General features: G+C 41.3%; 2 protein-coding genes and 1 long non-coding RNA gene across 5 annotated transcripts; 2 read left to right on the top strand and 1 right to left on the bottom strand.

Annotated features, from left to right (window-relative positions):
• The first annotated feature begins 2,354 nt into the window (after positions 1-2,354).
• LOC141775433 (uncharacterized) lies at positions 2,355-12,990 on the top strand. 3 transcript variants are annotated; one of them, XM_074648793.1, is made up of 6 exons: positions 2,355-5,368; positions 6,451-6,564; positions 6,696-7,729; positions 8,696-9,706; positions 9,865-9,972; positions 10,188-12,990. In XM_074648793.1, exons 2-6 carry the CDS (start codon positions 6,462-6,464, stop codon positions 11,076-11,078), a joined length of 3,147 nt encoding a protein of 1,048 aa, XP_074504894.1. In that variant the 5' UTR covers positions 2,355-5,368; positions 6,451-6,461; the 3' UTR covers positions 11,079-12,990. The 3 variants fall into 3 exon arrangements, with proteins under 3 accessions (XP_074504894.1, XP_074504892.1, XP_074504893.1); XM_074648791.1 differs by having other exon boundaries at positions 6,696-7,972; positions 10,188-12,988; XM_074648792.1 differs by lacking the exon at positions 2,355-5,368 and having other exon boundaries at positions 5,600-6,564; positions 6,696-7,972; positions 10,188-12,988.
• Positions 12,991-13,761: 771 nt separating this feature from the next.
• On the bottom strand, positions 13,762-17,468 carry LOC141775435 (beta-crystallin A1-like). The gene is made up of 6 exons (XM_074648795.1): positions 17,393-17,468; positions 15,905-15,987; positions 15,633-15,751; positions 14,389-14,530; positions 14,159-14,301; positions 13,762-13,909 (listed from the first exon to the last, which is right to left on the bottom strand). Exons 2-6 carry the CDS (start codon positions 15,977-15,979, stop codon positions 13,762-13,764), a joined length of 627 nt encoding a protein of 208 aa, XP_074504896.1. The 5' UTR covers positions 15,980-15,987; positions 17,393-17,468.
• Positions 15,895-17,467, top strand: LOC141775436 (uncharacterized). The gene is made up of 3 exons (XR_012595605.1): positions 15,895-16,021; positions 16,109-16,192; positions 17,334-17,467. It is a non-coding gene; the product is annotated as an uncharacterized LOC141775436 (long non-coding RNA).
• Positions 17,469-19,400: the final 1,932 nt, after the last annotated feature.

A 19,400-nucleotide genomic window follows, 5' to 3' on the forward strand; every position in this document is an offset into this window, starting at 1 on the left:
TTTTTTAGTACACTTTTGTGAGTCTTAAATAAGGGGTCGCTAACAAGTGGCTAAACAAGACTACTGAACGTCATCCCGCCGACTCGTCCGCCTTTACAGCCTCGTTGTGTGTAGTTTGTTTATAGCCTAATGTCAACTTTTTCCTTCTGGCGATTGCATTCACACTTCAAAAATCATAAAAGTGGTGTTCATTTGTGAAGATTATCTTGCTGAACAAAATGTGTAAGTATCCTAAACGTGTGTTTGCCACAGATCTTATTTTCTGCAATAATCCAGAATCCAATGGAAAAATCCCATCGGCTTTTTGTGGAGGGAACCCAGGGCGATGCTAACCTCCTGGTTGGCCTAAAAAAATACATCATCCCTGGAGCGCTCTATAACACTACTTTAGGAGCAACGTTAGTCAGACGGCACACTCTGCACTCTGCAACTCACATTACCGCAGTTTCACAAGCGTGTTGGAGAACTACGGTGGCCTTCAGGTAATGTAAAAATGTGAAAGGCTCCCTCTGGAGCCAGTGTTTGGTTTGTCCGTTCTGGGCTACTGTAGAAACATGGCGGAGCAGTGAAGAGGACCCGCTCCCAATGTAGATATGAAGGGCTCATTATAAGCTAACTAAAACACAACAATTACTTTCAGGTGATTATACACTAATGACAACATAGTTATGAATATTATATTCCATTTCTGTTTATAGATCCCCTACAATGCTACCGACTGTTCCTTAAAGGTTTGATAGTCAACCCTATGAATGATAAAGTTTCTCCTTGTTATTTCTTGCAGTGTGCAGACTATAGTTTGAATCAGCATTTAGACCTTCATGTTGGGAAATGGGAGAGGTGGGGGTACATTGGGGGCACTTTAACTCATGACCTCAGTATATCAAAGCCTTGGCTACAGCCCTGATCAGATGAGAGGTGTAAAATTTATGTAGGTTAATAAAAACCCCTATAGCTGCACCTGCCACGGTGTCGTATTATTAGAGCTGTAATAAACTTCAGAGAAGCACAAATGGTTTTGTCCTCTGCTACAACCATATATCTGAGTGACAAGTGTGTGCGTATGTCTGTGTTAGTCACTGAATGTGTGTAATGTCTGTAACACACACACACACCCTTCCTTAAATTTGAGACTACCAAACGCAGCAGATTCTCCCGCCCTCCCTGCGTCCCGTCATTAGGTGTCATATCTATTTAGAGCTCCCCCGCTGTTCTTCATTTTCCTCTCGATTTCTCTCTCAAGCTCAAATAGAAGCAGCAACGTTTAACTTAAGCACTGGCGATCTGGGGGTAAAATTGCCGGGAGCATAAGACCAAAGGAATATAACACATGTTCAGAGAGGAATTTGGCACCGGATTCATCACAGCGAGCCAGAGTTTGAGCACACTTTCAGGACGGCACCGGGTCTGGGGAAACCACACCGCTGGGAGATTATGTGAGGCCTAAAGCTCATGATCCCTGGAGCTAATTTGTGGAGGAAAGTGAGTTCAAGCAGATCAGTTTAAGAGCTAAGGAACCGCTCGGTCCTCATGGGTTCCCAAGATGTCCCTAGTCCGTCCTCTTCAAACTCAGATGAAGAGTTCCCCGATTCCTCCCGCCACACCTCCCACACCGGGAAGCAGAGCGGGCTCGGCAACTTGGGCTACGGGGTCTTTGTGGCCTGGCACCACCTCAGGCCCTTCATCCCCTTCATCCTCATCAGCATCATGGTCGTGGCACTCATCTACCTCATGCAGGCCATCATCTTCGGGGGGCCCTTCAAGGACCCGCACTTCTTTGTCAAGTTCAACGAGCGCTGGCCCCGGCCCGCACCAAAGCAACAGGACTCTCCAACACCCACCGAGTTTTTCACTCCGGTCCCCTCCTCGTCTTTCGAGCAACTACTCTTTGAACTGCACGGAGACAACGAGACAATGTGAGCTGTTTGATTACAAAGACTGGAGGAAATGTTTCTTTTCTCTGTGGATATGAGCAACAAGGACTCACCAGGGATTACACCGTCTCAGTAGCACACAGACTTTATTTCTATAAGTAATTTATTATTGGTTGTATGTTGGTTGTTGTCAACCTATCTGTTGTTTTTACCCCAGGAGTAGTTGTATTACAGGTTGGAAAATAACATGAAAAAATCTTCCAGCAATGTGTAGCAGGTGGTTTTCAAATCAAGAGCAAACTTAAATCAGTCAGCGTGCTCCAGGCGTTTTCTCCTTGTGAAACATACAAGACTGGGCCATGATAACATAACAAACTTTTCAATTCGACAGTGCTTCAAATTATTAATGTAGTTTGTCTCAGTAGTAAGTTATTGAATAATGTTTAAAGAGGACGTATTATGCTTATTTTCAGGTTCATGCTTGTATTTTGGGTTTCTACTGGAATGTTTGCATACTTTAATGTTAAAAAAAGAAACGCTTTGATTGGTCAACCGAACCAAACTCTCTGGACTCCGCTCTAGCTCCACTCTGGCTTTGTTTGAGGGCGTGCCAAACTAGCCGCTAGGCAAAATGTGTTACTTGGTGACATCACCATGTTACGGAAGAAAAGGCGGGACTTCAATCAAGGCGTTTCGGGCAGGTCAGGAGCAGTGTTTCTGTGGGAGAGAATAACTCCCTTTGGCCTGGACTTTAGATTTTGTAACTTTGCAGACCTTTTACATTCACAAAAAACTATATAGCACACTAAAGGAAAAGGCACAAAAGCAAAATAGGTCCCCTTTAATTAGAAAATGTGGCTGCCTGATATGTACTTTAAAGCATGTATATATGTATGTCTGTAACAGTGGATGTTAACGCTTGAGCAAACACTATTTTTCTGAAGTTAATAGGTTTAACAGTCTGAGGTGGACAAATGAAGTGAGAATCTTCCAAAGTTACAGTCATTTAAGTCCAAAATGTATCGCTCCACCAAGGCTCAGCAAGAAAACTGAGGGAAATTTGTACTATAAAGACATTAACTTTGGAAGATACCAACTTGATCTGACTAACTCAGACTGCTGAAACCTCATATTAGCTTTAACTGACACAGGTCAAGGACTGTGGATTTTGTCCCCTATATAAACTACTCTAAGCTGCTATAAAGACAGACTTCTTTTGATGTACTATACTGTAGAAACCATTTGTCATCTCTCACAAGTAGACCAGCACATATAGCATATTGAAAACTCATTAAGATGCCTGTAACACTGTATTATCATATATGTTTACACGAATGCTCAAATAGGGAGACAGGGGTTGACAAGCAGACTGGTAGCTGAGTACAAGACAACATACATTGGATAAAAATAACACCTTGTTAATTTGTTTATTCATATCACACATGGGCAGGATATCCAAGGTCGGCTATTAAAATAGTTTACCCTAAATAAGAGCGTAACCAGACTATGGCAGAATAAACACGGGATAATGTTTTATTGTTTCTCAGTATCTCAGTATGGAGGGTCTTCAGCCACAGTAATGTGCCATTTATAGGATTTCACCACACTCCAACATAGAAACTAAAGAAGTCCTTACTGATTTCCCCCTGCTACTGTGGCCACAGGTGACATTGTGGGTTAATTGTTAATATTAAAATGTAGTGTAGCACAAAAAAAGTCACCAAACCTCCTAAGTAGTCCCAGAGCAATATATACCAAGACTTTGCTTACATTAACCACCATGAGTCATACCAGACCAAGAAAGGCCGTAGCAGCAAAACCTAAATATACGGAGCTAAGCAAGGGTGTTTTATTGCCTTTATACTTCTCATTTTTAAAAAGAATAATGTTATATATTCCCTCGAATTTAATGTTTCATTTTAAATCCACCAAGCTAGACTTTTTCAGTGTAAAACTACAATGTATCTTACAAATAATGTAAATATTAAATAAAAAACTACAAGCCAAGTATACCTTTCTGAAGCCTATAAGGCAAGAATGCTTAATTATACTTTTCTTAAGAATATCTCAATCAAAAGATTAAGTAAAGTATAAAAGTGAAAGTATACGATACGAAAATACTTTATTGTCAGACAGGTCTGAAATTTGTTTTGCATCACAGCAGCTCCATTTTCAACATCACAAAAAGGACAAAGACAAGAAACAACGATACGTACATTTAAACATTACAATCACAGAAGACGATATTCAGGGCCCTTCAACGTACATTTGATCCGGTCTGGGATTAGGCTCCATATTTAGTTTTAGGATTGACTGGTGCACAAAAGAGTGTTTCTTCAGTCTAACCTTATTAAATCGTGGAACCCTGTATCTTCTATTTGATTGTAACAATTCATATTCACTGTTCAAAACATGATTGGGGTCAGAGACGATGGTGTTGGCCAGCCTTAATATGTTATTATGATAGGCTGATTCATAGAATTTCTCAAAGGGGTTGACCTACAATCTTTGAGCAGATTTTCATTTGGTGGAGCAGTTTTGGCTTTAAAGTAGTGGACAAACTCGTGTACCATGTAGTATAACAATACTGTAGAACACTCATAATAACAGAAGTAAAAAAAACAAAAGAAGAATTTGTTTACTCGCCCCAAAAGACCTATAAGCCAAGTATATATTGGTACTGGTATTGGTTCATACTGTATGAATAGTAATTTACTCAAACTCGAAATGAAATATTCTAATATTTTGAGATACCTTTTTATTTCTTTTTAGAGCTGTAGGCTGTAATTATTGAAATTAAAATGAAAAAAATGCTTGAAATGTTTTAGTTTACGTGTAATGAGTCTAGAATGTATTAAATTTTCACTTTCTTAAATAACTGATGGAGAATGTTGAACTTTTTCAAGATATTCTAATTTTTTGAGCTGCACCTGTAGTATACAGATGGACTGATATTAGTTTGAAGTCGAGCCTGTTTCTCACACATGGGTACCAGTATATATTAGTGTATGAAGTCTTATTAAATCTCCCATTTAAGCCCTTGGTTTGTTCTAGTGTAGACTTTAGTACTACTAATACTTTAGTAATAGTACAAGTACCTCGAAATTGTAAGTACAGTACTTGAATAAATATACTTAGTTACTTTCCACCACTGAATATAGTCTCTGACCACCAAAATGGGACCTCCAGCATGGATGTGTCTAGACGGCCAATCATTTAAGGCGAAAAGGGAAGTAGCTGAAGTGAACTATCTCGTTGTGTCTGTACTCTTTGACTGTCCGTTGATGTGGTGACCTGGAGATTGCTCTCCCGCCGCCTGGTGGCGGAGCGACACACGACAGTGTCTGTCTGATGATGACCATGCTGACCCGTGGATGACCTCCCAAAACGGATAGAAGAAAAAAAAACGATTATTCCGTCTGTTAATATCGCTTTTAAACAAACTAATGTAATTTCTGTGACGTGGGAGCGGATTTAAAAGGAGCATTGAGACGGTGAGTCAAAGAACGTGTATATATACTCTTTGGCTGAGTGCAGCAGGTTACCTGTTTACCTGTTAACATCGTTAAAGTAGCTCAAACTGCTCAGCTTGGACTCAGACGTTTAGTAAAAGTCAATGATGTAATGTTCCTGACATGTTAACTATCTGGCAGTCTGCTATCACTAGTTTACATCTCTTTACTACGAGTTATGTTGTGCACGGCTAGCTGGCTGCTGCAGGGATGCTAACCTGCTGCAGGTGTGCAGATCAGCATCTAATGCACCACTTAATTAAATTACTTAATTACATTATTTATTTATTTTTTGCTCAAAGTCTTTTTATTGGTATTCTGTACAAAATCCAATAAATCACAGAAATAATTGTATAAACAAATTATATCCCCCCCCCACCCCTATAACAATATTACTGCACCATTAAATAAGCATTTAATTTCATAAACAATTACATTTATACATATAAATGAATTAAATCCGATGCAACATAAATGAAACACATACAAAACCAAAAAAAAAAAGGAAAGGACCAAAAAAACTAAAAGATAAGTACATTAAAAATAATAATAAATAATATTAAAAAGTATAAATTGTGAATTATATGTAATATGAGGTCAGCAGTTTAAAACTTCAATGTCAGTTGTATCCATTTTTTCTGTATAGATTAGTTAATTTAATTCAACCCGTTATAGTGAACTATAAATCTACTGTCATGGAAGAGAGAAAGTTTTAATATAATTTAGAGGCTTTTAACAATGGGGTTTAGAAATTAATTTTAATAAGTACACAATGTTGGATTAAATGTGCAAAATCTAATTCTAACAATTACATGGTTCTCTTTCAAAATAAGAGTTCAAGCCATGAACCAATCAAAATATAGCTACAACAATAACTCAAGTAATCTTATTAATAGCATATATAAATACAAATGATATACTCTCTTCAAAGCCACCAGACTTTTTTTACCCCGCAGAACATGGGAGTTGCTGGTCTACCACTGCCTCGATCGGTTCGTTTGTGTTATTGTGTGACTTTGGTGGATCTGAACTAACCAAAGTCCCTCTCTACTCCTCCTCTACAGTGGATGGAGAGATGTGGTGCTACCAAAAACCGGGGTTTGAAGCCCTCGTCCTCGCTGAGCTGCAGAGACAGCAACAGTGCGGCCAGTTCTGTGATACTCTGCTCAAGACAGAAGGTATAAACACACTCACAAAAACAGCTACCTTACACACACATCACACCTGTACAGTGTCTTCTTTTGCTGTTGTTGTTCTTTTATCATTCTTTGCCATTATCATTATTACTGACATCTTTCCTCTCCTCCAGGTGTGTCAGTGCCAGCACACAGTTGTATTCTCTCCGCCATCAGCCCCCACATCTCCTCCGCTCTGTCCTCCACGCCGCCGCCCCCTGCAGGACAGACCCATCTCTTGGAGTTTCGGGCTCTTGGCGCCTGCACCCTGCTCCACATGGTCAGACTGCTGTACTGTGGGGAGATGGCAGGGCAGGGGGAGAAGGAGAAGCAAGAGGCTATTTCTGCTGCAGCCAAGCTGGGCATCCACGGGCTGGTGGAGGTCACAAGAAGAGATCGTAAGAGCAGAAATGAGGAAGGAGAAGACTGGCATACGGAGGTAGGAGTGCAGACGGAGCCACTGATGCCTGAGGAGAATGGAGGGAGGCCGGGCAGGTGGAGGAGAGAAGTGACGGATGGAAGCATCTTTCTGTGGAAAGAGACACTGTCAGATGGTAAAAAAGACACATGGACTCAGACAGAGGAGCAGAAAGCACAAACGGGTCCCCCTTCTCACCCAGCAGCCTCCTTTGAGACCATTGATATGGGCGCTCTCCAGAGTTTAGGACAGACCCATCTTGTTCCCCCAGGAATTCCCTACATCCCCATATCCCTCGTCTACCCACCAGATGAAAACCAAACACACCAACCTTCATCTGCTCTCGTGGATTCCATGCAGGAATCCACAGCAGCTGGACACACATCTGTTGTGGCTCCGCCATACACCTTCGCCCCATCACCCCTCCTTCCTTTTTCCAGCCAAGCGACCCCATGTGCTGCCGACTGGTGGGCCGGCCCCCAAGGAGCACCCAGTGGTGTCGCAGCAGAATGGGAGGACGAGCGCTTAGAGCGGTTTCAAGGCAACATCCCAGGATACATCAGCTACTTCCTGAACCCGGATAAGGAGGAGAGCTCCGGCAGGGGGCGAGCAAGGAGGCGGCGGGGAGCAGGAGTGGGAGGTGCCAGGAGAGCTGGGACGGGTGAGAGAAGAACCAGGAGGCCACGAGCAAGAGCAGGAGGCAGGGGGAGAGGAGGGTTAACGCAGACGGTGGATGTGCAGGACGTGGGGGTGAGCAGGCTGCAGAAGTTGTTCCTGCAGAGGTGGGGGTCGTCCAGGACGGGTCAGGGCGGAGGAGCTGTAGGTAGGAAGTTGTACCTAAACACCAGAGAGCTTCTGAAGTCGGCCAAGAGGAGGAAAGGGCGCGGCAAAGCGTGGGAGCTCAGCCAGAGAGGAGACGCGCCGCCGTACAGTGAGGGAGGAGGAGGTAGCAAGCAGCGTGGAAGGAAGAGTACAGTGCAGCAGTGTAACCAGGTGAGAGTGGTGACATGCCGCTGTCCTATTTTTAACATAATCAAAACATGACCTTAAAGGAGCAGTGTGAAGCATTTCAGGGGATCTATTGCAGATGTTGAATATAATATTTATAACTATGTTTTCATTATTGCATAATCACCTGAATCGTTGTGTTTTCGTTAGTTTAGAATGAACCCTTCATATCTACAGAGGGAGCGGGTCCTCTGACGGAGTCCACCATGTTGCTCCGTCATGTTTCTACAGTAGCCCAGAGCGGACAAACCAAACACTGACTCTAGAGAGAGACTTTTTAGGTTACCTGAAGGCCACCGTAGTTCTCCGACACGCTTGTGAAACTGCAGTAACGTGAGCTACACAGTGCAAAACCGTGGTACCGCTAGCTGCCGTCTCACTTCCGTTGTTCCTAAAGTTGTGTTATTATGTTAAGAATGGCCTGTAATAGTTGTGTATTTGTGATGTTTATCTTGTCGTAATATAACAGTCTGATCTATTAAGTGTTCACTTTGAGAAGTTGGTGCCTCTGAAACAGATCCATTTGTTAGAAAAGACATTGGGTCAAATAAGAACTCTGCTCAGTGATTTGTGAATTGACTCAGACTCTAAACTTGGTGCATACTCACTGTAGAAAAAATAAGAGCGCACTGTTACACATGTGTTATTCTTTGTACATCTGCATTTTGTATTGTATTGTAATTAAGACACTTTTCTCTGCGGTTATAGGATGGTCTTCCTGTTGGCAGGGCTCCGAGGGCGAGGGCCAAACCAACAACATCAGTTTCCTTTCCTTCCTCTCACATGCCATTCTACAACGTTCCGTCACCCGGCCTGCTGTCACCTGCAGCCTCCTACGTGCCTCCAGCATCGTCCCTCCTCCACAGCACCTCCCTCCCTCCTCCGGCTCGTCCACCTCACGAGGAACAGCCCGAACACATTGATCGTCTGCTAGAGGCAGTGATGATGGGCCTCGACATTTTACCAAACAACGCTGCTCCGCATTCTCAGCCTCCTCTTCCAACCAGTAGCAGCAGTTGTGCCTACGCCTCCTCTGTCAATGCATTGGCTCAAAACAAACAGCAAGGCCGTACCACTGGCCTCCTGGAAGCAGGTCCAGGTTTTCACGGGGCCGCACATGTTGTTGCTGTAGCAAGAGGAGCTGCTGGTTCCAGCAGTGAGATGCCTGTTCTGCAGCAGCAGGGAGAGGGAGAGCTGACTGAGATGTTGGACCACTTCCTCCTGTCCTTTGAGCAGCATGTTGACTGCTGTACTGCCAGGGAAGAGGTGGAGACGGGTGGCCAGAGCTGCGCTGAGGCTGCACAGAGCAAATACAGAAACCCCCCCCATCTACAGAACATACACACACCGCGTCCAGCCAGACGCTCTCAAGTAACTGAACTGCAACAGAGAGATGAAGCTGAAACACAGCCGAGACGTTCACAGTCTCACACGGCTTCTGCTTGCAGCGCCGCTCCCCCCAAACATACCGAGGGATCACCGGAGAAAGTCAGACCGCCAGCCAAACGAAAGAAGAGAAGAAAAAATGAGTATCTGTTGTCATTGGAGAGAAAAAGGGTGAGAGTGAGGAAGCCGGTGTTATCACGTGACGAAAAGGCCAAAATCGTTCGCGACCGAAGAGACGAGCAGCTGCGGCAGATGCCTGTGGTGAAACTGAGGAGGACTGGCCCGCTGCCAGACAGAGTTACACTGCAGGAACCCAGCTGTCGAGAAGTCAAGGTGACAAACCCTTTCTAACTACTCTCCACTAATGCTTCTGATGATGTCTGCTGTCACCGTCAGTCCAGCGAAGGCTGAATGATGCTATAATGAGGGGGGAAATTTGGATGTGAAAGAAAATGTCTAAAATGGTTTGTCTGTGCGAATGTATTTTTCAGAGTACTGCAAAAACAAAGACCAGTTCATCATCAGTGAAATGCCCACGCGACTCATGGAGCACAAAGACGTACCCGATCAGGAGTAGGTTTAGAGACGCACTTATCATGGTGAGCATCGACCGTTTTTACAAGATCCAAGACCTTATGTTGGCGAAGGTGTCTTCTAAACGTCAATACTTTAAAGAAAGAGGCTTCATGTTTGGTAATGAGTTAGTTCGGTTGATACCTTAAAGAAATCGAGTACCGAAACCCAGCCCTAATAGCTGTAGACTCTTGTTTTTGTATTTGTCTGTATAATTTGATAAGCTTAATTCGTTTTACAGGACAGTGTGCCCTTTCTTGAGGAGCCTCTTCAAATTAAACGACCAACCTCCGCAAGCCGATCATGTCGCAGCCGAGGCAGACCCAATAAAAATGGACAACTCCTCACTTTATCTAACGGAGAGAGTTCAACACCACAGATTCAGCCGCAGGCCGTGGAGCCCTGTGGCACGGATGTACTGCTAGAGAAAAATCACGTGACACGTGAAGAAGAATCGACTGTCCATCCACAGGAGGAAGCAGAGGGGGCTACGAAAAGGGGAGAGAAGAGGGCGGCAGAGTCAGAGGAGGCGACAAGTGTTGAATCCACCGTGGCCAAGAGGGTTTGCTTTGAGCCGACCTCTGAAACAGGCGTAGCCAGCGCTCAACCTGCAGAACCAGCAACCAGAGAGATAAAGGACGTTTCGCTGTGTGTTCAAAGAGAAGACGGAGAAGTTAAATCAACGCAGAGTGAAATCAAACTCAAAGAAACGGAGGGAAGTTTGATGGATGAAGAGATGGAGAGCAGCGGAGATGAGATAATCGATGTGGACGGAGACTCTGAAGACGACGGCTGCCAGAGCAGAGCGACACAGACTCTCTCACATGTTTTCGAAGTGACGCCTTCTGGGTCCCCTTCTTCACATTCAGCTAAGGAGGTCAGTCTGGGGTCAACAGGAAGCTGGGAAGAGGCTGACGATGAGGACATTGATGTGATTGGCTGTTCCAGTCCCGCCCCTGATCCGGTGATCATGAGCTGGACAGAGTCTTCAGAAGGTGAGGAAGAGGATGGAGTCGAGGACACTGACGTTGTTGTTGGAGAAAAGACAGACTACGGTTCATCGGCGGTCTTCGCTACTGTGAGTACAGCTGAGCTTAACAGAAAATATCAGACTGATGTGCTCTTATGTTAGCAAGAGCATTTTCTTTTCTCCTCGTCTTCTACAGTTTATGTTGTTTCTTACATTTCCCAGAAAACGTTTGTTTAATTTAGCAGCGAGTTAAAGGGCAGGTAGAGAGACAGAGATCAAAACAAATGTCTTCTGTTTTTATTGTGTTCACCTCCATGTGCAAACACTGACAATCACGTGAGGGATTTTTGTTTTCCTATTCCACTAACGTTTAGGAAAAGAAGAGTTGTGAGCAACATGTTAGCTATTTGTTTGGATTGATAAAGAAAAGACGTGCATCGTAATGCATTAAGACATTTTAATCAGCAACAGAAACTACAGGTGTGTAGTTTACATGCAGCTGTTGAGGTTCAGCTCTTGAGTTGAGTATACAGACAACCATTGTCAAACTGTCAAAGGTGACAGGGATCGTTACTTTTTTTGTATTTTGAAGATATTTAGCCGCTGATTTTATGTAAAGACTTACAAAGTTGTTACTGCTAAGTCCAGTAGTTTGTGATTGTTAAGCAGATATGTTCAGCAAAGTTTGTTTTAACTGTCAAAATCAGGTTTACGTACCGTCAAAGGAATTAAGGGTGTTCTATTAGTCTGAACTATGACTATGACTGTTTTAGTTGTAAATATGATTAATAATGTCAGCTTCTGTTCTGTTCTGCCACAGTTTGTAAATGTTCCAGGAAAACTTGCGTCTTCCTCGTTTTACTGTCAGGTTATGTTTGATACTGTTCCTCATGGCATTTTTGAGTCTAGGACTCTGATTTCTACAATAAAAATCCTTTCTATTTCCCGCGGCAGCTTTATTCTGTGACTCCACATGCACGTCACTGAAAATGAGGCTCATCTTCAGGGTGTAGATTTCATCTTAAAGGACCAGTTTGTAACATTTAGGGGGATCTACTGGAAGAACAGGAATATAATATTAATAAGTATGTATTCTTTTTTTCTTCTTTAGTTAGTATGTAGTGCTTTAATCATGTTACCAACGTAACGTATCGATTTTAATTAATAGTTTACTTGCAAAGATTCATGGCAGACAGTGGCTCATTTTGTGTTGTGTTTAAACCCCGGCCGCTAGATGGCAGTGCTGTAATCTATATTCAGCCATTTGACTCTTCCATTCCAATGTAACAACGTAAACTGGGACAGGAAGTAGCGTGAGGCCGCACCGCTAACGTTTTTTTTACAGTCCGATTTTATGCATATTCTTTATACTATGACAGTTTTCCTAAAATTTGATCGCAATATATCGCCGCGCTTACAGTATCTCAATATATCGCAATACATTTAATTGTAACCCCTGTATCATGATAGGTGTCCTATCGCCAGATTCTTGCCAATACACAGCCCTACTTCCTTCCTTCCTGCCTAATTTAGCAGCTTAAATTAGTTTGGCAGGTACACTTTTAAAGCAGCAGTGGGTAGAAATGGAGCAAAAATGATTCAAGAAAAAAGTTATTTTTATAAAACGGTCACTATATCCTGACAGCAGTGCATGAGATAGGTAATCTGAAAAAATTCATGTGCCTCTGTGTCCTCCGGTGCTCCTAATGGCATCTGCAGGATTTCACAGACCAGAGGAAAACAACCAATCAGCTGGAGCCTGGCGTCTCTGAGCAGCTGTCAATAACTCGCGAACTCCAATGAAACGGTCAAACTAGACAGCGCTGATCAAATATGAGTTCATATTCTGTTACTGTAATGCCTATTTCTCGCCTCAAATGTTTTCAGAAACATCTTGTAGTGTACTGTTTAGCCGTAAAAGGAGAAGGTTTGTGACCCGGCAGCCATGTTGAGATCAGTTGAGGAAATGCCAAGCACCGCCCACCAGCCAGAGCACAGCCAATAGGAACGCTCTCTCTCTGAAATGACCTGTGATTGGCCAAAGACTTCCGTCACGGGCTAGATTTTTTAAAGCCTGAAAACAGAGCCAAGAGGAGGAGCACTTGAACACTTAAATTACAGCATACTTTAAGTTTGATAAGATTCTTTAGACAATTTAGATTTTCTCTTTGTGAAAACTTTCACAATTAAAACCCAACGCAGGTATAACCGCTGTTCTCTGTGAAGAGACAGGCACCTTTCGAGCCTACAGGACAGGTGGCGTGTTTCATGCTGCAAAGAGAGGGGGAACCCACTTTATTCATCACATACACACTTTATATAATAAACAAGAATACATGAGGTGAAAATGAGTTTATTAGTTGTCAACCTGTGGCTCAACCTCCTGCACACAACAACAAAACACATCTGAGCTGCACCGCAGCGCGGTCGGCTGCACTGAGGAGACTGATGGGGAGGTTTTTCCCGGTCGCCGCGCCAAGTTGGAGCTTCATCTCCCCTCGGTTCCAGCTCACTGAGGAATCGCTCTACTCATCAACCCAACTCAGGTGGAGTACAGCGCAGGTGTGTGTTTGTGTGTGAGTGTGTAGGGACCTCTAAACCAAATAAAAAGACACTGTGTGTGTCAGTTATGTCAGCATGTGTGTGTGTGGAGCGTGTGTTTCCCTGTGCTTTAACAGTGCGATATTGTCTCTTATCACACTCTGGCAGCGGCTGTAAATCAGTAGTTGTGTTGGGGCGGCTGTTGCGGCTCAAGTCGAGAGGAAGGAAAGGATTGAAGAGAGAAGGAAAGAAAGAGGAAGGGTGAAGGGGGGAGCTGCTGGCTCAGTCTCAGCCTGTCTTCCTCTTAGTGCTGGATGCGCCTGATGGACTGGATCTGGGGGGTCTGACAGTGGGAGCCCCAGTTCCTCCAGTGCTGGTAGTCTCCGCTGTGTCTCTCACACTCCATGATGTACTGCTGGCCCCTGTAGCCAGGGTGCTGGTAGCACACGAAGCTGCAGGAGAAGGAAACAAGGGTGAGTGGGACTATTTCCTGGGTCTATTACATATAATACATGCTAACGAGGGACTGTAGTGAGAAAAAAAAGTGTACAGACTTTGAGATATTTTTACATAAAACGGACACTAAGCCAGATTTGAAATAGTTATTCAAGTGTAAATCACCTGGAAAGTGGAGGAGCATTTGTAGAAATGTGTCCTGATAAAATGCATCCTATTACACAATCAGATTTGGAACAACTTACGCGCCGCACTGCACGTGCATGGAGCCAACCTCAGGCATCATCCAGCCCATGGCCTGCAGAGAGGGGTAGTCATCACAGACCTCCACGCTGCGGCCCATGAAGTTCTCCCTCTCAAAGATGAGCATGCGACTGCTCTGGTGGGACTACAGGGGAGAAGGAAACAGTTGGATTTTGGACTCCCCGAGGTAAGTGATGATTGTTGACACTAATGAGAGACAGGATGTACTCACGGCGCAGTAGATGGGGCGCAGGGACATGAGGCGCTCAACGTGGTAGGAGAGGGAGCCGCTGTAGGCGTCCCAGTGGGGGTACTCTCCTCTCTCCAGGATGAACTGCTGGCCCTGGAAGTCATGGTGCTCAAAACCCACCCAGCTTTTCATAGAGAGAGAGAGAGAGAGAGAGATGTTAACATCACTTTACTGTACATCCATCTGTAATCTAACAGCGTGGCTCTTTGATATTTTTAAGACAATAAATGGTGAAGTGCAAGAAGCTATTTTGTTTCCAAAATGGGTTTTGAAAAATTATTTTTTTTATACCAGACTGAAGAGCTACAGTTAAAAACCATGTAGCACCATTTACATACCCCTTACCAAAAATAAGTTTATTCAAGTGTGCTATTAGTATACTTCTTTTAGACTTAGAATAAGAGAGTATACTTTCAGTTTACCTTTTATGTACTTATCAGATATACTTAACAAAAAGTATACTTGGCTCATACTGACCAGTAGGCTTATACAGAAAAGTATATTTGCCTTATAGGCCTACTTGTACTTAATATTTTGATCAAGATATACTTAAGAAAAGTATAATTAAGTATTCTTGAGTCTCAGACTCGAGTCCCTATCTCTGCTAAAACGTGGGCTACAAGTATACTTGCAGTATAAAAACTATTAAACTAGTCGTTTAGAGTATACTTTAAAGTGTACTTTCATAAGCTAAAAAGTGGGATACAAGAATAGAACTAATATATTTTTTAGTAGTTATCAGTATACTTATAGTATAATGGCAGTACAAAATAAAACTTAGGTGAAAACTAGTTGTGTCCTCAAAGTTTACTATTCTTACACCTAAGTATACTTAAAAGTATACTTTTATAAACTAAAAAGTGGGCCAATTTAGTCCCAAGAAGCATTTAAGTAGTACACTTACAAGTATACTACTAGTACATTGATATTAGTATACTTACTACATAAAGTATACTTGGGAAATATATAAACTTTACTTAAGTGGATTTCATAAAATAAACTTGAAGTATACTACTTTTTCATAACATCTCAATTATTTCCGTGCTTAAAGCTTCCCACATCACTCCTCTTTAACTCCTCTTTAACTCCTCTTTAACTCCTCTTTAACTCCTCTTTGAGGAAACAAAAGGGGATAATAATTTTCCTTGATGTGTTCTACAGTCAGAATAATGAGTCTTCTGTCTTGTTTTGTTTTTTTTACCAGAGGAAAAGTTTGAGACACTTACGCTCCGCTCTCCACCCTGATGGAACGGATGTTGTCCATTCCGCAATCCTGAATGTTGCAGCACTCGTTGGTGAACTCCAGACACTTTCCCTGGAAGTGCTCCTGCTCGAACACAGTCACCTGAGGGAGGAGGAGAGCAGGGGATGGAGAAGAATGAGACGCCACAAAGAACAAGAAAAGGGATTTAGCTGGCAATAATAAGGTAGTTTATAGTTTATCCTCCTTTTTACTTTTAAGTATCAAGCAGAGAATTTGTGCTCAAATGTGTTTTACCTTGAAGAAAGGAGCCATGCCCATTCCTGAGTTGACCAGCGGCTGCATCATGGGGGACCTTGTAGTTCTGTACATCTTTACTCCTGAGGATCAAATGAGGACAGAGAGAAGTAAAAGGTAAGAAGATATGTGGGGAAACAGTGACTCATTTAGAGCACATATTATTTGTTTTTCTACATGATGGTGTTAAATTCCCACTTACAGGAACACCACAAATCCCTGTGAATCATTTACAGCTACATCTGTAAAAATCTGAACTAAAACATCTGGAGCAGCTAGAACAGTCTGGTAAGTTAAGAAAATTTTACTTTTTACTTTACTCTAACGCAGCCTTTAAAACCAGGAAAAAGACAACACTTAACATATTACCATATTCAAAATCTAAGACGATATCTTGTCTCATATCACGATATCGATATAATATTTGTACATTGCCCACAGCCCTAATCAACAGTAGAATAAAACATAATCAAAGCAGACAACATGATAGTGTATAAACTAAAGCTGCACAATTAATCAAAATGTTATGGAAATCGCAATATGGCCTTCTGCAATTTTCAAATCGCAGGAGGCTCAAAATACTATTTTAAATTAAATATTGTTGTGATGCAGATATGTCATGGCCTACACATTATATTCCACAGACTTAGCCTAAGAAAACATTGTTTGGTAAAAACAGTTTTTAAAGTTTTTGTTTTAGTTTTTTTTAAATCATAAATATGTGTGTGTTTCAGAAAATGCTTTTGGTGTAAAATAACGTAAATTTTCCGGGAGCAGGGGCGCCAGAAATGTCTGTTAAAAAACGGAAAAATACTGTCAGTTAGTTAACATAAATAAACTGTAAAACTATAATTATCTTTATATAATTAGTCTTTATTACTGTAATTTTACAAGAAATATTTTACTTTTAACATATATTTATTGTTAGAATAATCATACACTGTAAATCTAAGACTATTTACATATAAATCACAAATGAAACATGTAATTTTACGTTGCAAAAGCCCAAATTTACATTAACTCTCAGAAGTTTTGCAAAAAAAAATCTGTATTTTTACAAGAAATAATTTTAGAATTCCATGAAATCCTTTTCTTCTAACATAAATTAATTGTTAAAAAAAAGTCATAAACCTCTAAAAACAGAATAATTACCTTTTAAAAATGATCAAGAAAAGCTTAAATACAGATAATTACGATTGTGGTTACAAAAAATACTGTAAATCTAAGACCATTTACATATAAATCAAAAATGAAACATGTAATTTTTTGCACTTTTTTTCTGTCATTTTGAAATACAAACAAAAAAATTTAAATTTCTTGAAAAAAACATTGTTTGGTAAAAACAGTTTCTCTCTTTTAAAGTTTTTTTTTTTTTTTTTTTTAAATCATAAATATGTGTGTGTTTTCAGAAAGTGCTTTTGGTTTTCAGTGCAGCTGTGTGTCTGACCCTGAGCTGTGTGGAGAGCAGAGATGGAGATGCGTCCTTACCTAGATTGGCACTTTATTGGAACAGCTCGAAAATGGTACGCGCCTACGGCCTGCCTCGCGTAGAGCTTTGGGAAGACCTGGCGCTTCAGTTTTATACCGGTGGTCCGGGAGCGCGCCTACCGGTGTGCGCGTCCCCGGCTCCGACTCCCACCGCCCGGTTTGGCACCGCGGCAGCACAGAGCAGCGAGGCGCGCTCCCGAGGCCGGGCTGCTGGATGCTGTTGTCCAGCGGCAGAGAGACCAGCTCAGCACATCTCATAGTGATGCTGCTGCTGGAGCTCCGGAACAAAAGACGCTCCGGTATGTTCGGACTCCGGTCAGCAGTCCGGCGGGGTGGAGAATGTGGAGGATTAACGGCGGAGCAGAGAGGCACCGAGGGGGGACTAACTGGCTGGGTCTGTAATCATGTACAGAGAGAATATACTTTTTTTTATTTTTATTTTTTATTTGAACATATATAAAACTTCACAAAATCCAGTCAATGAGAACAAAACAAGAAATGTGTCAGGAAATTTCAGGACATTTCCACAATAAAATCCCCATTTCATACCTTGTCTTGCATATTTTTGGAGTAAAACTAATTTTATTTTATTTTGTATCTACTTATTTGCACATATATATATAAAACTGCACAAAGGTCAAGAAGCCTAATAAGGCTTATACAAACAAAACTCTCCCCAACCCCAGGAGGAAAAAAAACAATAACAAAAAAGGAAGAAAGATCTAAGCTAACATCATTTTAAAAATACAACAAAAGTTAAACAACAACAAGAAGTACACAAAATGTGCAGAAAAACCCTAACAGAAGCGTGGAAAACAATCCAATAAAAACAATGAAATACAGTACAGAAGAAAAGAAAATATATGTCTAAACATATCAAAAGATAATTAGACATCATGAATTAAATGAGATGATATTTTCCTTTTAAAATGTTGTAAGGATAACGAGCTCTTGATAACATGTATTTTGCTGTTCCATCTTTGTACACCACGATATCTGAGGGAGTACTGGCCATGAAATATACGTTTCATTTTAGTGCTGTTAATTGAAGCTCAATGTCACCAAAACCATCTTGTGACGCGCTCCTTCAAGGGTGCAGGTTGAGGTTTGGATCAAAGGTTTCCTAAGTGGAGACACGTTTGTGCACTGAATGCAACACTGAATGCAACACTGAATGCAGCACTGAATGCAACACTGAATGCAACACTGAATGCAACACTTCTGATGAAAGTGAAAACAATCTTTGTATAAGCTGACCCAATTAAGATTCATTTTTGGAGGAAAAAAATGCAACTTTTTTTTTTTCTAATTGAACAATGGAACATTATAATGTCAATGGATACCAAAAACAAAATATCCTCGTGTTGTCAAATAGATTCTCTTTATAAAAAAGAATCAGATTTTTTTAAAATATTTACATTTCTTTCTTCTTGAAAAAAAAAACATTGACAGGACACCTTTTACAGTCCAAATAGAAAAGAAACAGTATTGCATTGCAATGCGAGGACTCATCGTCCAAATGACAAACTGATTACAGAAAATGACAATTAAAAAAAAGAAAAAATTACACCAAACATACAAAAAAAAATCATCTCACATTATGTTTGGTTGAACAAATCCTACCCTATTTACCCCATCATTTATTATTATTTATAATTAATACTGCATTTATACTATACATTTCAATGCATATTCTTATTTATACTATATTTTATATTTAATGCCCTTAATAGATCCCACTTCTCAGCATTTTTTTTTATTTACTCATTTACACTGTGGTTATATATTGTATGTGATTGATGCACATATTTGTGCATATTTCTTTTTTTATTATTTGTATTCTCTACATATTGTGTTACAATATATACTGTAGCATTATGTGCATAATTTACATGTTACATACTCCTTTATTTGTATTTTCTTACATTTCTTTATGCTCATATATAATAGCAACTGTAACGTCCCAAACATACAAAAAAAAAATCATCTCACATTATGTTTGGTTGAA

Source organism: Sebastes fasciatus, chromosome 10, assembly GCF_043250625.1.
Source record: "Sebastes fasciatus isolate fSebFas1 chromosome 10, fSebFas1.pri, whole genome shotgun sequence".
NCBI lineage: Eukaryota > Metazoa > Chordata > Actinopteri > Perciformes > Sebastidae > Sebastes > Sebastes fasciatus.

Bases quoted from the DNA above. Each gene is read 5' to 3' on its own strand.
- LOC141775433 (XM_074648791.1), top strand. From the start codon at position 6,462: ATGTGGTGCTACCAAAAACCGGGGTTTGAAGCCCTCGTCCTCGCTGAG. The intron at 6,565-6,695 runs GTATAAACACAC...CCTCTCCTCCAG, and splicing joins TACTCTGCTCAAGACAGAAG to GTGTGTCAGTGCCAGCACAC. The intron at 7,973-8,695 runs GTGAGAGTGGTG...CTGCGGTTATAG, and splicing joins CAGTGCAGCAGTGTAACCAG to GATGGTCTTCCTGTTGGCAG.
- LOC141775435 (XM_074648795.1), bottom strand. From the start codon at position 15,979: ATGTACAGAACTACAAGGTCCCCCATGATGCAGCCGCTGGTCAACTCA. The intron at 15,752-15,904 runs GTAAAACACATT...CTCCTCCCTCAG, and splicing joins GCATGGCTCCTTTCTTCAAG to GTGACTGTGTTCGAGCAGGA. The intron at 14,531-15,632 runs GTAAGTGTCTCA...CTCTATGAAAAG, and splicing joins ATCAGGGTGGAGAGCGGAGC to CTGGGTGGGTTTTGAGCACC.